General features: G+C 36.5%; 1 protein-coding gene across 8 annotated transcripts in view; it reads left to right on the top strand.

Moving 5' to 3' along the window:
* The window catches only part of MECOM (MDS1 and EVI1 complex locus), a 580,330-nt gene that overhangs the window by 272,023 nt on the left and 288,120 nt on the right, over positions 1 to 20,187 (top strand). For all 8 annotated transcript variants that reach the window (XM_016942279.4, XM_016942276.3, XM_009446819.5 and 5 more), the window contains exon 2: positions 8,867 to 9,204. In XM_016942279.4, the coding sequence (XP_016797768.1) occupies positions 8,867 to 9,204 (338 nt within the window). The remainder of the gene's footprint in view (positions 1 to 8,866; positions 9,205 to 20,187) is intronic.

The following is a 20,187-nucleotide window of genomic DNA, read 5'->3' as shown; positions in this document are numbered from 1 at the left end:
ATAACAGCCCAGTTTTATAAGCCTCTACTGGGAATAAATTCCAGTTTCACTGGTTAGAGCAAGGTTAGGCAGCTAGAGCACAGTCTCTCCTAGGTTACATGTTGGGAGAGACCAAACCAATTCTCAGAGTGTCTTTCCAGGAAATACATTTTATAAGCTTTTGGCACACCAAATTTTGACCACCTTCTGGTTTTTACTATGTAGAACTGGGATTGCTTGAGTGGATGGACCTGGGGATGAACTTGTCCAACATGCTTATTTTATGGATAGGGAAACAGAGACCCCAAGCAGCTACGACTCTCAGCCTCTGCCTCTCAAGGTTACTCCAGGGTTCAGCAACATATTGACGCAAGCACAACTCCATGCCAGGACTTGTGACCCTCCTGCTTTCTCCAAATGCAAATGGCATAGTTTACAATCCTCCATCTTGACCCATATGGGAGTTGTAAAATATTCTCTATACCTTCCTGATGCTGATATACTTCCTTTCTTGACAATGGTTAGTCCTCAACTAATGTGTCCAGCCCTAAACTAATGTGTTCCGTCATCAGTAAATTCCTGACTGTGATAGTCTTTTCTTAAATACCTGTTTAAACAGTAATTTAGATAAGAATGTCCCATTTGTGTGCAACAGGAAATGCCTGCCTTCTTTTAGATACGCTGGCAAATAATTACTGTAGATATGGCTGGAATACTGAAAGGCTGTACTCTGGTCATTTCAGATTGCCTGAGGAGTAACCACCCAGTCTGCTGCAGCATGAATTCAGGACGGTTCTACTTTCCTCTAAATGAATCTGAAGGAAAATCACTTTGGGGACATAGAAAGCTTATAAACAAAAGCCCATCAGGTCCATCAGAGGTTGCCAAAAGTCTCTCAAAAATTTGTACTGGCAAAAGAAAGTAGAGGCACATAGCTAAAACGTAAAAGAAAAACTATCTATCTGATATGTGATAAGTCTGTTCTTACCTGGTCATTCCAGTGGATATTGGTGACGGTGGCTCCTTAACAACAGAATAAGCCAAACATTAACCAGCTCATGTTTTCCTTTGGAATAGTACTCACAGAACTTTAATGTCTTTGCGTTAGCTCTTTTAGATTCAGTAACTAGATACCAAATGGCTTTACTGGTACCTCAAGTATGAATTTTCTAGCAATTTCTTTCCATTACCTTTTGACAAAAGCTTAGTTCCATCTCTGAAGAGAAAGTTTTGGAAGAGGCGAAGCCCATTTTTTAATAGCTTAGGAGTACTAGTTTAATTCCCAAATCATACTTATTTAGTGAAATGTCTGTGAAATTCCTAGAGGAGTGGAAAATCTCTTAACCAGATTTAAAAGCCACAGGACATGCAACAGTATGCCGCAATACCAGGAGAAAAATAAAAGTTTGCTCATTGATTTAGTCCCTTATTTTCCATCCATATCACATTCTTTGCCATCTCCCTTGCTATCTTGCCCCCAATACTTCCATTCTGAGTCTTTTTGACAACTCGTAAATGAAATATTTTTAGGAAACACTGGGAGAAAAGTTCCATAAGGAAGACATGGAATAGCATGGTACAATGAAGTAGCAAATACTAAAAGTGCAAGGAAGCTTAGAGGGTCATTAAAAAAAATTCCAGTGCCAAGCCATGTTGATAGATTATTTCCAAACATAATGGTCGTATCTAGAGACACGGGTTCTACAGATTCAGTCCAGTGTCCAAACACTCCATTTAAGTCTCTTTTCTTCTCACTCCCCTCTGGAGCAGGACATGCTAAAGACTATGCCCATCAGCAGTTCCCATTCTATTCAATGTCCCTGTTTTCTAAGCCTGTAATTCTGCACCCTTGCTACAGTCCTTCACAGCTTGTTTAAGTCAGTTTTCTGGAAATTCATTTTCCCTACTTTTACTAGTTTCCTTTCTTCATTTCTTTGGGATCTTAAATTTCATTATCTTGGGGCCATTCTCATAGAAGATTTTGCTGGCCAGTTCATAGCCTCCTTCTTTGTTCTGTTTGTGCATCTGGCATTAGTTGAGCTCCACCCTTTTCCCCAAGCCCAGCACGTATTTATTCACTGTGTTGCTGGTTCAGAAGAGCTGGCTCCCGAAGTCCTCTGCTTTCTCACAAACATGCCTCTGTAACTGCTCTGGAATTGTCCTAACAAGGGAAGAAGAGCATGTCCGGTTTTAATTTTGTAAGGAAATTGATGTCTTCCCCCTCCCTTCCCTGCCGCACTGTTAGCAGGCATCAGCTCATGGACTTGTGCTCATGTGCTCACGTCCTACCAGGAGGTCCCTAGTGGGGCTTTGAGGTTTGGCCGAGCTGTTCTCCTCCTAGAGCAGGGCACACATCCTCCGCTCTCAGCCACGTGTAATCCTTCCTGTCTGCTTGCAAGTTGGGCACAAAGTACTGGCGCTTGGGCCCACCCTCTTCTTTAGTAGCAATTAACCTTTACTACAGAGCTTCCTTTGAAGTTTGCTCATGTTTTTATTACAAAACTGCAATGAGGAACATAATGGGGGGAAATGTCTAAATTTCTGAGTTACCTAATCTGTTCAATTCCCTAGTTGAGCTCCTCTTGGCAGTTGTTTCATGTAGTTATGATCTCAACCAGTCTGCCTGGGATCTCAAATCATGTTTCTGTCTCAGCCTATTTTTAAGATTAGGGAGCTATTACACACACACACCCCTACACACAGATTGCAAATACACATGGATGTGTGTATTATATGCGTATATGTGTACAGTTGAGTATAAATAATTAACTTCTTACTTAATAACTACAGAAATCAGTCTTACTTTATAGTCAAAGTATGTATATATGCTCTAATAAATATTAAACTTTTTAGTTGCTGAATATTTTCTATCAATGAACTAATGTGAAGAGTAGAGAGAAAAATTATTCATGTTACTATCACTAATGATAATGCTGAGTGATAAGTATTATGATGGGCATTAATGGTGAAACTCAGAATTTTGAATGGCATCTGACCAGATTTGCAGTTAAACTAGGCAGAAAGGCCAAAAGAAACAAATGGTGAGTTATATAAAACCCACAAAAAGAGAAGGCATTTAGGCCAGCCTTGCAAATAAGAACCGAAGAATTACGAGTGAAATGGCATTTTTTTCTAGCCTGCCGTTCACAGGCGCTCAAATAAATGAAATCATTTTTTTTTCCTGCTTTTCACTCAGCAGTAAATCACTCATTGGTAATCCAAGGTTGGTAGAAAAGCAACTATAAAACTCAAAGAAAATTCAAGGAAATCTTTTTTTCCCTTCTGTAGGTAAGGACTTTATAAGAAAAATGTAAAAATCACAAAAGACATATAGACTTAGTTCCATAAAAGTTAAAAAAAAATCGAAATACCACATGGCAAATTGTCTACTAGGAAATTTAAAAATACAATATCCAAGGGCTAATTTATTTATCATTAATAAGACAGACATGAAAGCCTAATTAAAAGTGGGCAAAACAATGAACAATTTGCAAATAAAGAAGTTTGAATGACAAATAATAATATTTAGTTTCTGTAATCAACTGAGATGTGAATTAAGCAGTAATAGATATATAATTTTCTTCATTAAAAACAAGACATAATAATAAATGCCAGTATAATTGGTAGAAGTGTAAATTGCTATACACTTTCTGAAAAGCAATCTGTCAATACCCACTAAGTTTTCTTATAGGAATCTAACCTAAGGAAATTGAAATGGATGACAATAAAAATTTATGTTAAGGAAGGCTCATTTTCATGATATTTATGATATCAGAAAATTAGAAGCAACGTAAATAAAATCCATGGAAGTAGTTCAGCTGTTGTGGATTCATATAATGGAATATTATAGAGCAATTAAATGTAGTTTTAGAAAATAGTAAAATATACATAAGGAAGTGTTTATAATAAACTATAATCCAGTGAAAAAGTCAAAAACCAAAGTATTCACACATTATGGCTACAATTTTGATAAAACAAACTTTAAAACATATCTTTAAGGATCAAAAAACAAGTTGCCTAAGAGTTAAAGGGAGGACTGGGTTTGGACACCCAGCTAGTCTCAGCTGACTTTGGATATATTGAATATCAGGTCCTACATCTGGAAAATGGAAGATTATTCTTATCATCATTTTCTCAATGGATTGTTTTGAGCATTAAAATGAGAAAATGTGGATACATCTATGGAAGTTACTATTATTGGTATTATTTCTGCAATTTCTTCTCTTTGAAGGTTCTGATATGTTTTCAAAATGGAATACTTCTCAAGTGGAAACCTATGGTAGTTATTCAAAGACACATATAAATAAACATAATCTAATCAAAATGTGGCCTTTCCCTTGGTCTCTGAGGAAATCAGAACACTTAAAATTTGAATTGAAGAGGTTGACTTCCAAGAGCAATTTCCCAAATCAATTTGTCTCAAATCCAACAATATGCTGTCTTTCTTTCCTCACTCAGTTAATGACATGCCTAAAGGATGCATGAAGCAAATTACAGTAGCAGACAGCTCAGCTCCAAGAAGTTACAACTGTTATTTATCTTTATGGGACCACTGATACATATGGCACTTCTTACCTGATACTTACCTATTGTAAACGTGCCCAATCTGTCAGTGTGATATCTGAGAAATGCTTTAATTAACTATAGTTATAGCTAAGGGAAAGGATCTACCAATTTTCCCCAATAACAGAGATTTAATGGGGATATGATAATTGAAGTAATTTATCATTTAGATGAAATGTTTTAGCAGCTTTTTGGATAGTTCTTGAGTAATGTATATGGAGGCATTAGTTTATTTTGGTTTATGCAAATATTCAATGTGGTGTGATAAACTGCATTTGCTGTTGAAAATTTCATAATGCTAGATTACATTGAAATATTGTTGCGTGTTTTGATACGTAAAACTCAGCAGTTTAATATTTTCGCTTTTGTCATCACAGCTTTTTTATATTTAATTTGGATGATACTAGATTAAAAGTGGCTTCAAAACAAATTGCCTGCACTTGCATATATATTTAGTGCTTGCATATGGATGAATAGGTCCGTGAGTTCTTCTTGTGGATTTGCTTGACCTATGTAAGTTGTTCTTTAGGTTTAATCGTACATTTTTGTCATTGTAAGCAGAATTGCATTCAGGCTTTAAATTCAAATTCTTCTGTGCAGCTGCCTGGGCACACACGTGTATTTTGTCTCCACAGTAACTGAAATCTAAATGCACTCGCTTAGATTATGCATTGGGAGAATTTGTGGGTAATTCAGAGGTCACGGGATAAGCTATGCCAGTGGGAGGGCACGGATGGGCTTGTCTCTATGCTTTTTTTTTTTTTTTTTTTTTTTGAGACAGGGTCTTACTCTGTTGCCCAGGCTGGAGTGCGATAGCGTGATCTCGGCTCACTGCAACCTCTGTCTCCCGGGCTCAAGCAATTCTTGTGCCTCAGCCTCCAGAGTGGCTGGGACTACAGGCATGCACCACTATGCCTGGCTAATTTTTTGTATTTTTAGTAGAGATGGGGTTTCATCATGTTGCCCAGGCTGGTCTCGAACGCTTGAGCTCAGGCAATCTGCCTGCCTCAGCCTCCCAAAGTGCTAGGGTTACAGGCTTGAGCCACCACACCCGGCCTCTATCCTTTTTTAAAGATCACTTTCATGAAACTGAAAGTGTGACTGATTTGACACTTTGAGGAAGTAGGGGAAATTTTACTGATCTTTAATAGATAATTACGGGAGGAATATTGTTCTATTTATTTTGGTGCCTTTTGGTTTCCTCCCGCTTACATGGACACATTTATAGAGTACACAATGTTTTACAATTTATATTTCTCAAGAAAAACAAAATTCTAACAATGGGGGAGAAATCTCTTTAAGAATGTGTAAAATAACTTTGCATTTGCAGTAGTTGAATGTTACAGTTCTAAAGAGATGTTTTTATAGGTTTTTACCTGTGCTAAGACCATTAGTGAGCTTTTAAATGTTAGGTTGAATTGCAAAATCTCCCTGAAGGATAAAATTAGATGGACTTTGTTGAGTATGTTTGGACCTTAAAGTATACTTCTCTGATAATATTTCTTTGGAGAATTATTAAAATTGTTTCCTTTGATGTTGGGTTTGGAGAAAAGTGGACAATTCATCATGTTCTATTTCTACAGGTTTAAAGGTGCTTTGTAGGATCAAAAGTTTCCTATATTTGGTAAAAAAAAAAGTATTGATTTGGATTCATAGTTTAATAAAATTATATGTTAGATTAATTATATATTTAACAAGTGTTCATTAAACAGCTATATGCAGATCACTTGGACAATTCTGAAAAAGTAAGAGTCCTAGTGTCTCCCATCAGGGACCTATTTCCTACTTGGGAATGAAACAATCATACACATTAAACCATAAGCAGCAATGCATGGTATTTGATTGCCAAACTGAGGGATAAAATTGTGTAATAATTCAAGGAAGAGAATACTAGTGTTAAATGGGATGGTGATAGGACCAGCTGGAATTTGACTCAGGAGGAAGACTAGAAGTTTGTTGGGCAGAGGAGCAGAGAGAGGAGTGCCAGGCAGGAAGAATTGAAGAAGAAATACTCACTGAGCTCAGAGAAGTTTACTCTAGCTTGGGGGTTCCCTTTGAGGAGCATTGAGAATCAGATGGAAAGGAAGAATGGTTTCAAAACCACAGAGATTTTAGTCCAAACCTAAGAGGTTTATACTTTACCTGCAGACACTGGAGATTATTGAAGGCTGTCAAACAGGAAAATAGGTCTGCCAGGAAGGTAAACTCAGCAGTGTTAAACAGGCTCAGTGTTGATGGATAGTGGAAAGAAGCTGGAGGTTGAGACCCATTTAAAGGACTATGAAAATATTTAGGTGTGAAAATGTGGATTTGAAAGAATTGGATGAAGGTTAGAATCTTACAAGAAGAACAAATAGCATTTAGTGACTGAACAGTTTGGAAGACAAAGGAGAGAAAATGGCTATGTTATTTTAAAGCCTCAGACATGGATAATTAAGGGAAAGATGGTATTCATAGTAGAAAGAGGAAAGTGAACAAGAGAATCAATTTGAGGGCAGATGATAAGGTACAATATTTTGGACATGCTGAACTTGAATGATAATGAGCTTGTATGCTGAGAACCTATGTCCCATAGGTATAAGGTTGGGTTCTGGAATTCAGTTATATGCTTGGTTTAAATGGCATTATCTCAGTGTTTGAACCAAGAACCAAGCACCTCATTAAACAATACTTTTGCATGTACTGTCACTTTACACTTCACAAAACTTTAAGAGACAGGAGTCATTACTTGATGGGCAATTGCTGATGAGTGTTATAGTTTGTTACAATAACGAATCTGAATAATGAAGGTCTTCTATCTTCTATCCCAATAAACTCTCTTAGAAGACTTTAATTGATAGAACTGCAGGGTTGGTAGGGTCTTAAAGTCACCTAGTTTAATCAGCAACTTGATGCACGAGTTAAGGATGACGCATCATCCTTAACTCGCGGTTATCCAGGCTATAGTAGAACACTGATCATGGAGCTGGAGGCAACCCATTTTACCTTTTTTTTTTTTTTTGAGATGGGCTTTCAGTCTCTTGCCAGGCTGGTGTGCAGTGACACAATCATAGCTCATTGTAGCCTTCTCAAGCTCAAGCAATCCTCCCACCTCAGCCTCTCAAGTGGCTGGGACTACAGGTGCATACCACCACACTCAGCTAATTTTTCAAATAATTAACCTTTGACTAGCTCGATCGAAGTCTGTTTCTTCATAATTTTCATCTGTTTTTCTTAGTTCCTTCCTTGAAGTTCTATGAATCAAACAAATCAGGTATGACTTTCAATTTGTGATCCTAGCAGACAAGAAACATGTATTCATTTGCTCTAAGACAACTGAAATCCCCTTTGATTGGTTTCATAAAATCCCCATACAAGTTTCATAGAGGTCTTAAGGTCTCCCATGGTCCACTCGTTTACTTCAAGTGTGGCGCCGTGCTGCCTTGGGGGTCCTCAGGTCCTCCGTGCTCAGTGTCCTAACTCCTAGCTATCCAACCCTGCTGTCTGTTCAAAGGTCTTGCCACCTCCCCAGGTGCTGCTCCATAAAGATGAGCAGTGCCCCATACAAAGCGTTTCTGATCTCCCTCATTTCTCTGTCTGGAGGAAATTCTCTGTCTTTTTGGTGCATCTCAAGGGACCCTTCCTCTCCCTTTCCCCGCTGGAAAATTTACCCAATTTCTTTAACGATTTTAGCGTTTAAGAATACCCAGAGGCATCACTGGCTTCAGGTAACTTTAACTTTCTTCTCTGCATAAGTTACTGAGGCAAGGAAATACCAAGGGCTTGGTGACATGTTCAAAATTGGAAAGGAAATATAGAGAAAGAAAAAACACTAATATTCCAATAAATAATCCTGCCACACATATTTAAGCCTTGTGGCACATGGCAGCCTTTGGAATCTTTGATGACTCTCCTATATTTATTCCAAGATAACATTGCATGACAAAACTTTCTAATATATTTTAGAATCCTGTCAGCTCCCAATTTGGAATTGTTTGGGGGTTGTAGTTACACACATGTTTACTTCTTGTCTGTACTTTAGTCAGACCAATAATGAAGTTGCTGATTGTTTCCCAGATGGATAATGAATTGAACTAGCCCATGCAAGTATTGACAATTGAGGATTAGCTCATTTGATTTATGGATTCACCACAGGTAAACCACAGAGGCCATAATCTCTAGCCTCTCCCTGGCCTGTAAATAATAAAGATTTTAATGAAGGCACATCGTAACAATGGTCTTTCCTGTTTAACCTTCAAAGAACAACATAATAAGGTGGCTACCCCTGTGGAATTTTGTCTCTTCAATATCAGAAGGAATTCATGAAGTTCTTATTTATTCACAGATAATGAGTGTGTATATGGCAACTACCCTGAAATACCTTTGGAAGAAATGTCAGATGCAGATGGAGTAGCCAGCACTCCCTCCCTCAATATTCAAGAGCCATGCTCTCCTGCCACATCCAGTGAAGCATTCACTCCAAAGGAGGGTTCTCCTTACAAAGCCCCCATCTACATCCCTGATGATATCCCCATTCCTGCTGAGTTTGAACTTCGAGAGTCAAATATGCCTGGAGCAGGACTAGGAATATGGACCAAAAGGAAGATCGAAGTAGGTGAAAAGTTTGGGCCTTATGTGGGAGAGCAGAGGTCAAACCTGAAAGACCCCAGTTATGGATGGGAGGTAAGAATGTATTTTGAGTTAACACATTTATATATTGCAGCTGTGTAGAGAAGAGATTGTTTAAGCATCCACAAAATAAGCAAATTATATTTGTTACAATATGTTTTCAACAGGTTTTTAAGAATAAACTTCCTTTACAATCTCACTTCTTAATACAAACAATGTATTGATTAAAGGTATAGCATGATAGGAGGGAACCCAACCTAATATATGGTTAAAGAATAGTGCTGATTTGAAAAAATTCTAAAGGAAGAAGATATGATTTTATAGTTAACATTTGGAAACATTGGCTATGACCATATGTAGCATGTGGCATTAGCAAACAGGCATAATCATATGACATGTTTATTGCATTTTATCTTTTTTGGGGTGAGGAGTTGGAGGATTGGAGGAAAACATTTATTTTCTCTATTTTGTGACTGTGAGTTAATTTGGTTTTATTTTCATTTTGTGCTATGTTTTTCTAATATATTTTGCCTCTCTTTTGATAACCCTGCTTTAATTATACATGCTTCCAGAATGTCAGCACTGTACTCATCACTGAATTAGGTTATGGTTCTTTATATTCAAATGATTTAATGAGTCATTTGTGCATCAAAACAGACGCACAAAATGGTTGTGAAAATTAGTCACTCGTTTCAGTCATATTTTTCATAAAATCCATTTGGCAACATCTAAGAATTAGAAGTTATAGTCTGATTAAAGAATCTAAATTAAATTTATTTCAGTAAAGACAGGTAACTATGTTATTCTTCTGAGTGTAAGTTTTATACAGATTCAGTAGATATATATACTTTCCATTTATTTCTGTAACTTGAAAACTTTTGTGCTTGAATCATTACATCATAATTTCTGGAAAATCTTGTTTCTATCTGAAAAACTTGTAGACAGTTTCTGCAGGGGTAAGATATTTTTTAGAGATGTGATTGACCTTTGGTTTCATAGCATTTCAGTAGACAGAAATCAGATAAACTGGATTTATTTTGGTATGTTTCCTTAATATTTATGATCATTAATAGAATATCTGGTTAGCTTTTAAATAGAAGTGAATATTCAGTGCCTTCAGGACTTAATTTCAACTTTTTGTCCTCTTGCTTTATATGTATCCTCTTGTGAAATCTGTTCAAAATGCCATAATAAAAGCAATTCTTGTTCAAATTCTGAAATGCCAGGATCCGGCTTTGACATGATTCAAGTGGGAAATCCTTCCTTAGTTTCGTTCTTAACCATAGCCCCAGTAAAGCTGAGGTTTAGCTGCATTGCCTTTAGACACGTGTACTGATAAGAGAGTTTTTAAAAATCACTGTAGCATTAACTGATATGTGAGTTGAATACGTTTTAAACCAAATGCGTACAAACTTTACGTCATTATTGTTCACCTTAAAATAATGGCTATAAACATTCTAATAATAAGTAACTCATTAAACTTTTATTACAAAATCTCCACAGTTAAGCAACAAGTGCAATACTCATCAAGATTATCCAGAAGGCTTGGAATAAACCACAGCTTAATAATGAAATCACTTTTCAATTACAGGCTTGGTAAATGCAGGACTGTGCATTTTTAAACATAACACCTATGGATTGGTGGATGAACCTGGGGAAAATTCTGCATTTGGAGGAAATTCAAAAATAATTATCTTTTTCTCCTTGGAGTGAAATGTCTTCCACATATACACTGGCAAATATTTACCTTGAGAAATGTAAAATTATTTTTTTCATTATGTCAAAACTGAGTTGTTTTTATTGCTTGGAATTCAAGACACCTTTATAAAATAGTTCCTGACTTTTTGGCCGAAAATCACATATTCCCTTTCTCCTCTTTCTCCTTCAAGGATTCAGTTGATGGCCAATTCAGTAGCTTTTCCCATCATTTTAATGATTACCCTTCCTTTTGAGAATGTGGCTTGTCTGCTCTTTAGGTATTATGAAAAAAACCAAAGAAATGACTTTTTGTAATTTTGGCAAACTTGTTTTCCACAGAGGAGCAGTTGAGTTCTTGATTCTTCTTAGGTTTTTTTTTTTTTTTTCTTTTAATCTTACCTAGTTAATACAAAACCCAAAGTGCAAGGGCACTTTCTCAAAGGCATCTCACCCAACCCCTGCCGGATGACTTTTATTTGTCCCCATGTCATCTTTTTCTCAACTCTAGCTGGTTTTCCTCCTATTTAGTTAGAGATAATTGTGATTAACTAGTGTGACCTCTCTTTTTGATATGCCTTCATTTTTGAAAAAAATGATGAAGGAGAAAAAAAACCTCTTAGGCCTCCTCCCAAATAAATACAGAGAAAATCCATTTTCAGCAAACAATTATTGAGGGACTACTATGCATCAGATTCTGCATTAAATGTTCGCCTAATGGAAACTCAGCCTATCGTAACTGAACAAATCATTGCTGTCTCTAGTAGGACCCTTGCTCTTTTCTTCCTGCAAAGCTCCCCTTCTTATACATTTCCTGTTTTAATAAATTCCATTGCCATCTATCTAGTTGTTCAGTCCAAAAAAATGTGTCATTTTGACACATTTCTCTCCCACATCAACCATGTCTAATTGATGGTTTCCATATTGTATTAAGTCCCCAAACTTACTTACTTTCTTCTTTCTTTCTTTCTTTCTTTCTTTCTTTCTTTCTTTCTTTCTTTCTTTCTTTCTTTCTTTCTCTTTCTTTCTTTCCTTCTTTCTTTCTTTCTTTCTTTCTCTTTCTTTCTTTCCTTCTTTCTTTCTTTCTTTCTTTCTTTCTTTCTTTCTCTCTCTCTCTTTCTTTCTTTCTCTTTCTTTCTTTCTTGCTTGCTTGCCTTCTTTCTTTCTTTCTTTCTTGTCTTCCTTCCTTCCTTCCTTCCTTTTTCTTTCTTTTTTGGTCTTATACTTTAAGTTCTAGGATACATGTGCAGAACATGCAGGTTTGTTACATAGATATACACGTGCCATGGTGGTTTGCTGCACCCATCAACCCGTCATCTACATTAGGTATTTCTCATAATGTTATCCCTCCCCTAGCCCCCCACCCCCTGACAGGCTCTGGTGTGTGATGCTCCCCTCTCTCTGTCCATGTGTTCTCATTGTTCAGCTCCCACTTATGAATGAGAACATGCGCTGTTTGTTTTTCTGTTTCTGTGTTGGCTTGCTGAGAATGATGGTTTTCAGCTTCATCCATGTCCCTGCAAAGGACATGAACTCATTCTTTTTTTATGGCTGCATAGTGTTCCATGGTGTATATGTACCACATTTTCTTTATCCAGTCTATCATTGATGGGCATTTGGGTTGGTTCCAAGTGTTTGCTATTGTGAATAGTGCTGCAATAAACATACATGTGCATGTGTCTTTATAGCAGAATGATTTATAATCCTTTGGGTATATACTCAGTAATGGGATTGCTGGGTGAAATGGTATTTCTGGTTCTAGATACTTGAGGAATCGCCACACCATCTTCCACAATGGTCGAACTAATTTACACTCCCACCAACAGTGTAAAAGCATTCCTATTTGTCCACATCCTCTCCAGCATCTGTTGTTTCCTGACTTTTTAATGATCGCCACTCTAACTGGTGTGAGATGGTATCTCATTGTGGTTTCGATTTGCATTTCTCTAATGACCAGTGATTATGAGCTTTTTTGCATGTTTGTTGGCCACATAAATGTCTTCTTTTGAAAAGTGTCTATTCATATCCTTTGCCCACTTTTTGATGGGGTTGTTTGTTTTTTATTTGTAAATTTGTTTAAGTTCTGTCTAGATTTGGGACATTACCCTTTGTCAGATGGATAGATTGCAAAAATATTCTCCCATTCTGTAGGTTGACTGTTCACTCTAATGATAGTTTCTTTTGCTGTGCAGAAGCTCTTTAATTAGATCCCATTTGTCAATTTTGGCTTTTGTTGCCATTGCTTTTGGTGCTTTAGTCATGAAGTCTTTTCCCATGCCTATGTCCTGGATGGTATTGCCTAGGTTTTCTTCTAGAGTTTTTATGGTTTTAGGTCTTACATGTAAATCTTAATCCATCTTGAGTTAATTTTTGTATAGGGTGTAAGGAAGAGGTCCAGTTTCTGTTTTCTGCATATGGCTTGCCAGTTTTCCCAACACCATTTATTAAATAGGGAATCTTTTCCCCATTTCTTGTTTTTATCAGGTTTGTCAAAGATCCGATGGTTGTAGATGTGTGGTGTTATTTCTGAGGTGTCTGTTCTGTTCCATTGGTCTACTTTATCCGTTTTGGCACCAGTACCATGCTGTTTTGGTTACTGTAGCCTTATAGTATAGTTTGAAGTCAGGCAGCGTGACGCCTCCAGCTTTGTTCTTTTTGCTTAGCATTGTCTTGGCTATATGGGCTCTTTTTGGTTCCACATGAAATTTAAAGTAGTTTTTTCTAATTCTGTGAAGAAAGTCAATGGTAGCTGGATGGGATAGCATTGAATCTGTAAATTACTTTGAGCAGTATGGCCAATTTCATGATATTGATTCTTCCTATCCATTAGCATGGAATTTTTTTCCATTTGTTTGTGTCCTCTCTTATTTCCTTGAGCAATGGTTTGTAGTTCTCCTTGAAGAGGTCCTTCACTTCCCTTGTAAGTAGTATTTCTAGGTATTTTATTCTCTTTGTAGCAATTGTAAATGGGAGTCCACTCATGATTTGGCTCTCTGTTTGTCTGTTATTGGTGTATAGGAATGCTTGTGATTTTTGCACATTGATGTTGTATCCTGAGACTTTGCTGAAGTTGCTTTTCACCTTAAGGAGTTTTTGGGCTTAGATGATGAAATTTTCTAAATATACAATCATGTTATCTGCAAACAGAGACCATTCAACTTCCTCTCTTCTTATTTGAATACTCTTTATTTCTTTCTCTTGCCTGATTGCCCTGGCTAGAACTTCTAATACTATGTTGAATAGGAGTGGTGAGAGAGGGCATCCTTGTCTTGTGCCAGTTTTCAAAGGGAATGCTTCCAGCTTTTGCCCATTCAGTATGATATTGGCTGTGGGTGTATCATAAATAGCTCTTATTATTTTGAGATACGTTCCATCAATACCTAGTTTATTGGGAGTTTTTAGCGTGAAGGGCTGTTGAATTTTATCCAAGGCCTTTTTTGCATCTATTGAGATAATCCTGTGTTTTTTTTCATGGTTCTGTTTATGTGATGGATTATGTTTATTGATTTGTGTATGTTGATCCAGCCTTGCATCCCAGGGATGAAGCCGACTTGATCGTAGTGGATAAGCTTTCTGATATGCTGCTGGATTCAATTTGCCGGTATTTTATTGAGGATTTTCGCATCAACATTCATCAGGGATATTGGCCTGAAATTTTCTTTTTTTGTTGTGTCTCTGCCAGGTTTTGGTATCAGGATGATGCTGGCCTCATAAAATGAGTTAGGGAGGAGTTCCACTTTTTCCATTGTTTGGAATAATTTTGTAAGTAATGGTACGAGCTCCTCTTTGTACCTCTGGTAGAATTCACCTGTGAATCTGTCTGGTCCTGGGCTTTTTTTGGTTGGTAGACTATTAATTACTGCCTCAATTTCAGAACTTGTTATTGGTGTATTCAGGGATTTGACTTCTTCCTGGTTTAGCCTTTGGAGGGTGTATTTGTCCAGGAATTTATCCATTTCTTGTAGATTTTCTAGTTTATTTGCATGGAGGTGTTTATAGTATCTCTGATGGTAGTTTGTATTTCTGTGGGATTAGTGGTGATATGCCCTTTATCATTTTTTATTGTGTCTACTTGATTCTTCTCTCTTTTCTTCTTGATTAGTCTGGCTAGTGGTCTATCTATTTTGTCGGTTTTTTTTTTTTTAAAACAGCTCCTGGATTCATTGATTTTTTTTTGAAGGATTTTTCATATTTCTATCTTCTTCAGTTGTGCTCTGATCTTAGATTATTTCTTGTCTTCTGCTAGCTTTTGAATTTGTTTGCTCTTGCTTCTCTAGTTCTTTTAATTGTGATGTTAAAGTGTTGATTTTAGATCTTTCCCACTTTCTCCTGCGGGCATTTAGTGTTACAAATTTCCCTCTAAACACTGCTTTAGCTGTATACACAGTGTTCTTTCTACCTGGGAAACTGTTTTCCTCCCCATCCTTAGCAAGTTTCTATTCATTCCTCAAGTTTGCTTCTTCCATAATATCATCTATGACCTTTCTTTCTTCCTCTTCTTTTCTTTAGAGACAGGGTCTCCCTTTGTCTACGTCACCCAGGCTGGAGTAGTTTGGTGGTATGATCAAAGCTCACCGCTGAGCTAAAGCCATTTTCCAGCCTCAGTCTTCCAAGTAGCTAGGACTACAGATGTGTACCACCATGACTCGCTAATTAAAAAAAACATCTTTTGTAGAGATGGGGTCTCATTATGTTGCCCAGGCTGGTCTCAAACTCCTTTCCTCAAGTGATCCTCTTACCTTGGCTCCCCAAAGTGCTGGGATTAAAAGTATGAGCCACCATGCCCAGCCTTATGTTCTTTCTAATTACAATATATTACTACCTAAATTTTGTCCCACCAAGAAAGGTGGATCCACTTATTAAAGATGAGGGTTTTCTTATGTTTTCTTCTAAAGATAGCCATTATGAGACAACGTGGGAATTGCACGCAGAGCAGTAGAAAGCAGGCTTCTGGGGTGAACTTCTTGGGCTGAAAACACTAAAACATTGTGTAGTATCCAGATTATTTACATAGCTTCCCTAACAAAGCAAGAGTTCTTGAGAGCTTGCAAAGGTGTATTCTCCTAGTGCAATGTTTTGATTGTGTTCCATATATTTTTTTAATCCCTGTGGCACTATTCTGAAAATAGTGCCATTAAATGAAATAAGCAGACTGTATTAGTCAGCTTGGGCTACTGTAACAGAATACCATAAACTGGGTGGCTTAAACAATAGAAATTTATATTCACACAATTCCGGAGGCTAGAAGTTCAAGATCAAAATTCCAGCTGCTTTGGTTTCTGGTGAGGGCTCTCCTCCATGCTTGCAGACAGCTGTCTTCTCATCTCATCCTCATATAGCCTTTCTTTGGTGTGCATAAGCAGAGAGAGGGTTGGGGTAGGTGGAGAGAGAGAGAGAGAGGCAGAGAGAGAGAACAAGCTCTCTGCTCTCTCGCCTTATTAATATAAGGACACTAATCCTATTGGATTGGTGACCCTCTCTTGTGAACTTATTTAACCTTAATTACATCCTAATAGCCCTATTTCCAAAAATAGCCCTAATGGGGGTTAGGGCTTCAACATATGGATTTTAGGAGGACACACACATTCAGTCTATAACACAGACATTCAACAAATACTTGTTCAATAAATAAATGAGTGAATGAATGGATAAATGAAAGAATGGATGGATGAATATAGGATTATATGACTCTGAAAAAGGAGGCAAGGAATGAGAGCTGAAGTAGTCCACGGAAAAATCTAGAATCTGGAATTCAGACATGTATAATCCAGTCTTGCTTCTGTCACTAACTGTGTGATTCTAGGGAAACTACTCCAATTGAATGGTCCCTGCTTTTTATTTGGTCAATGGGTCAATAATAACTGCCTCATGATACCCCATTTTCCATGATGTGATTATTATGCATTGCATGCTTCTATCAAAATATCTCATGAATATATTTGCCTACTATGTACCTACAAAAATTAAAAATAAAAACTTAAGAAAAAACTGCCCCACGTCATTAGCTGTTATATAATCAGAATTGAGTAGAGAAATGTGGTAGTCTCTTCAAAGAAAATTTTTAAAAGAGAAAGGTCAAAGATAACATTATAAATAGGGGCCATCTTTCTGAACTTTATTTTAGAATAAAAAAATTGAATATATTTCCCAAGTAAGGTACTTTGGAAAATCCTTTGTTTATATGTTAGAGAAATAAGATACTTTTGAAAATATAATTTATAGACCAAAATATATGGTCTGGTAAAAATAAGCTATAGATACCAGAAACATCATTTGTATGATTTTCTCTCAAACCAGTATTTATCCAACCAAGAGAAACTTTAAAAATAATATTAGAGTTTGGCAGCAATTGCCACCTCACAATGCATGTGACTTCTCTCCAACAAAAAGATCTTTAAAGACTTGGAATGTGCTTGTCTAAAGGACTTGAAAATAATTAGTGATAGAAAGCTTTTTCTCAGGTTATGAACTTTAGAGTTACGGATTGATTAAAATTACTGAGTAGAAATAATTTTTTAGAGTTCTGTTGGTTCAGGATGAGGTTTTTCTCATGTTTCCTTCTAAAAGTGCCCACAATGTAGTAACATTGTAACTGCATGTGGAGCAGTGGGAAACAGGCTTCTTCTGGAGTGAGACTTCCTGGGCTCAAGTCCTCCTCAGGGGTCCTGTGGGCTTGAGTGATTTGGGAAACTTTAATTATCTGCCCCTCAGTTTATTTACATGTCACGTAGGAATAATAATTGTATCTAATCAATTAGAGTTGTTGTAAGGGTAAAATGTGACATTGTGTGTCAGGAGCTTAGCACAGAGCTGGCAGAAGAACCCAATAAATGTTAACAAGACAACAGCAGAAGCAGCTTGGCTAAAATGCAGATCTAGCATAGGGTTATTAGGGCAAAAGCCAATTATTATATTTTATCGATTGATTTTTATAAGTTATTGCTCTTTTTCCAATTTCTTGTTTCCTAGAAGTTCAGTTATCTCTGGATGGTCTAATTATTTGACTCTGGGTTGGTTTGAAATGGAAGCACTGACCATTTTCTAACTAACAATGAAAACGAGGGTTCAGGAGAGATCACAAACTTCTTGTTTACGTGAAAGAACAATTTAAGTGGCTTAGTTTGTAATACTCTGAGATAAGCCATTGAAAAAAGTAAAAAGTTTTGCTTCTTTAAAATATTGCCTTGTGGCACATTTTCTTTGCCGATCTTTATTATCATTGGCCATTACAAAATTCTGCAAGTATAAGTCAGTTGATGATGCACCTGTCATGTGCCAGACCCGGCGTTGTGTTCATCTCAGCCAGAATTGCTCCAAATGAGTTTAATCAGTTAAAATACTGGCTGTGAACTTAGTTTTCTTCTTTCGAACATACATACATTTACACATAGAACATAATGACATGAGTAGAGAGTGAATATCTCTTATGCTGTGTTAAATAGGTGGAAAGGAATAGTGGAAACAGATTACACTGGAGTCAGAAATTCATTAACTAATTTTGAAGCAATGCTTGGGCAATACATTATGTTCCAACAATGTAATCCTAAAATGTGATATTACAATGAAGATGTGCTTCCTTGTGTCATTTTAAAAATAAATAGTTCTCACACTTTTCAGTTTGATTTTAGATTCTACAGTGACACCTTACATATTGAAACAGGCAATCTATGTTAACTAAGACAGGAATATTCATTAAAATGGCAACAACAGCAACATTGTACTTCTAAGATACCTAACAACGGTGGTCAGCGTCAGGAGGCTGACAAATAATGTGTGCTTGATAATGAAGAAGAATGAAATAATTTGAGATTTTAGAGATATGCAACAGATTTTTTGTGTTTGTTTTATTTTTTATTTTTTGGCTTTATTGAGGTATAATTGGCAAATAATAATTGTATACATTCAAGGTGTACAACGTGATGTTTTGATATACATATACATTGTAAAATGATTACCACAATCAAGCTAATTAAGATACCCATCACCTCATGTAGTTATGTGTGTGTGAGTGTGTGTGTGTGTGTGTGTGTGTAGTGAAAATACTTAAGATCTACTCCCTTAGCAAATTTCATGTATACAATACATTATTATTAACTATAGATGCAATGCTGTATATTAGGTCTCCAGAATTTATTCATCTTATAAGTGCCAGTTTGTACCCTTTAACCAACATCTCCCCATTTCCCCTACCTCCTAGTTCTTGGGAACAACCATTCTACTCTCTGTTCCTATCATTTTTTACTTTAGATTCCACATATAAGTGAAATCATGCAGTATTTGTCTTTTTGTGTTTGGCTTATTTCACTTAGCATAATATCCTCCAGGTTTGTCCACATTGTCCCAAATGGCAGGGTTTTCTTCTTTTTAAAAAGCTAAATAGTATTCCATTGTGTATGTACCACATTTTAAAATGATTCATCCTTCGCATTCAGGTTGTTTCTATATTTTGGCTACTGTTGATAATGTTGCAGTCAATGACTATGTGAGTGCAGACATCTCATTGAGATGGCGATTTTATTTACTTTGGAAATATACACAGAAGTGTGATTGCTGGATCATAAAGGAGTTGTATTTTCAATTTTTTGAGGACTGTTTATACTGTATTCCCTAATGGCTATTCCAGTTTAAATTCCTACCAACAGTGTATAAAGAGCCCCTTTTCTCCACATCTTCGCCAATAACAGTCATTCTAACAGCTGAGAGGTGATATCTCATTGTGGTTTTTTGATTTGCGTTTCCATGATGACTAGTGATATTCAGTATCATTTCATATACTTGATGGCTATTGTATGTCTTCTTTGAAAAAACATCTATTCAGGTCCTTTTCCCCATATTTAAATTGAGTTATTTTATTATTAATGTTTTTTGCTATTGAGTTGTATGAGTTCCTTATATATTTTTGGATATTGGCACCTTACCAGATATATGGTTTGCAAATATTTTCTCCCATTCCATAGGTTTTCTTTGTTTTTGTTGATTGTTTCCTTTGCTTTGCAGAAACTTTTTAGTTAGATATAGTCCCACATGTTTATTTTTGCTTTTATTGCCTATGCTTTTGGGGTCATATTAAAAAAAATTATTGCCAAGACCAATGTCATGGAGTCTTTCTCCTATACTTTTCTCTGTAAGTTTTATGATTTCAGGTTGTAGGTTTAAGTCTTTAATCCATCTTGAGTTTTTTGTATGGTGTGCGATAAGTAAGGATCAAATTTTATTTTTTGGCGTTAGATATTCAGTTTTCTCAGCACCATTTATTGAAGAGACTACCCTTTCTCCATTGTGTGTTGTTGGCACCCTTCTTGAAGATCAGTTGGCTGTATATGTGTGGCTTTGTTTCTCGGC

This window comes from Pan troglodytes, chromosome 2 (genome assembly GCF_028858775.2).
Source record: "Pan troglodytes isolate AG18354 chromosome 2, NHGRI_mPanTro3-v2.0_pri, whole genome shotgun sequence".
Classification (NCBI taxonomy): Eukaryota; Metazoa; Chordata; class Mammalia; order Primates; family Hominidae; genus Pan; species Pan troglodytes.
The sequence above is the reverse complement of the archived record's forward strand: the minus strand, read 5'-3'. Positions and strand labels throughout refer to the sequence as shown.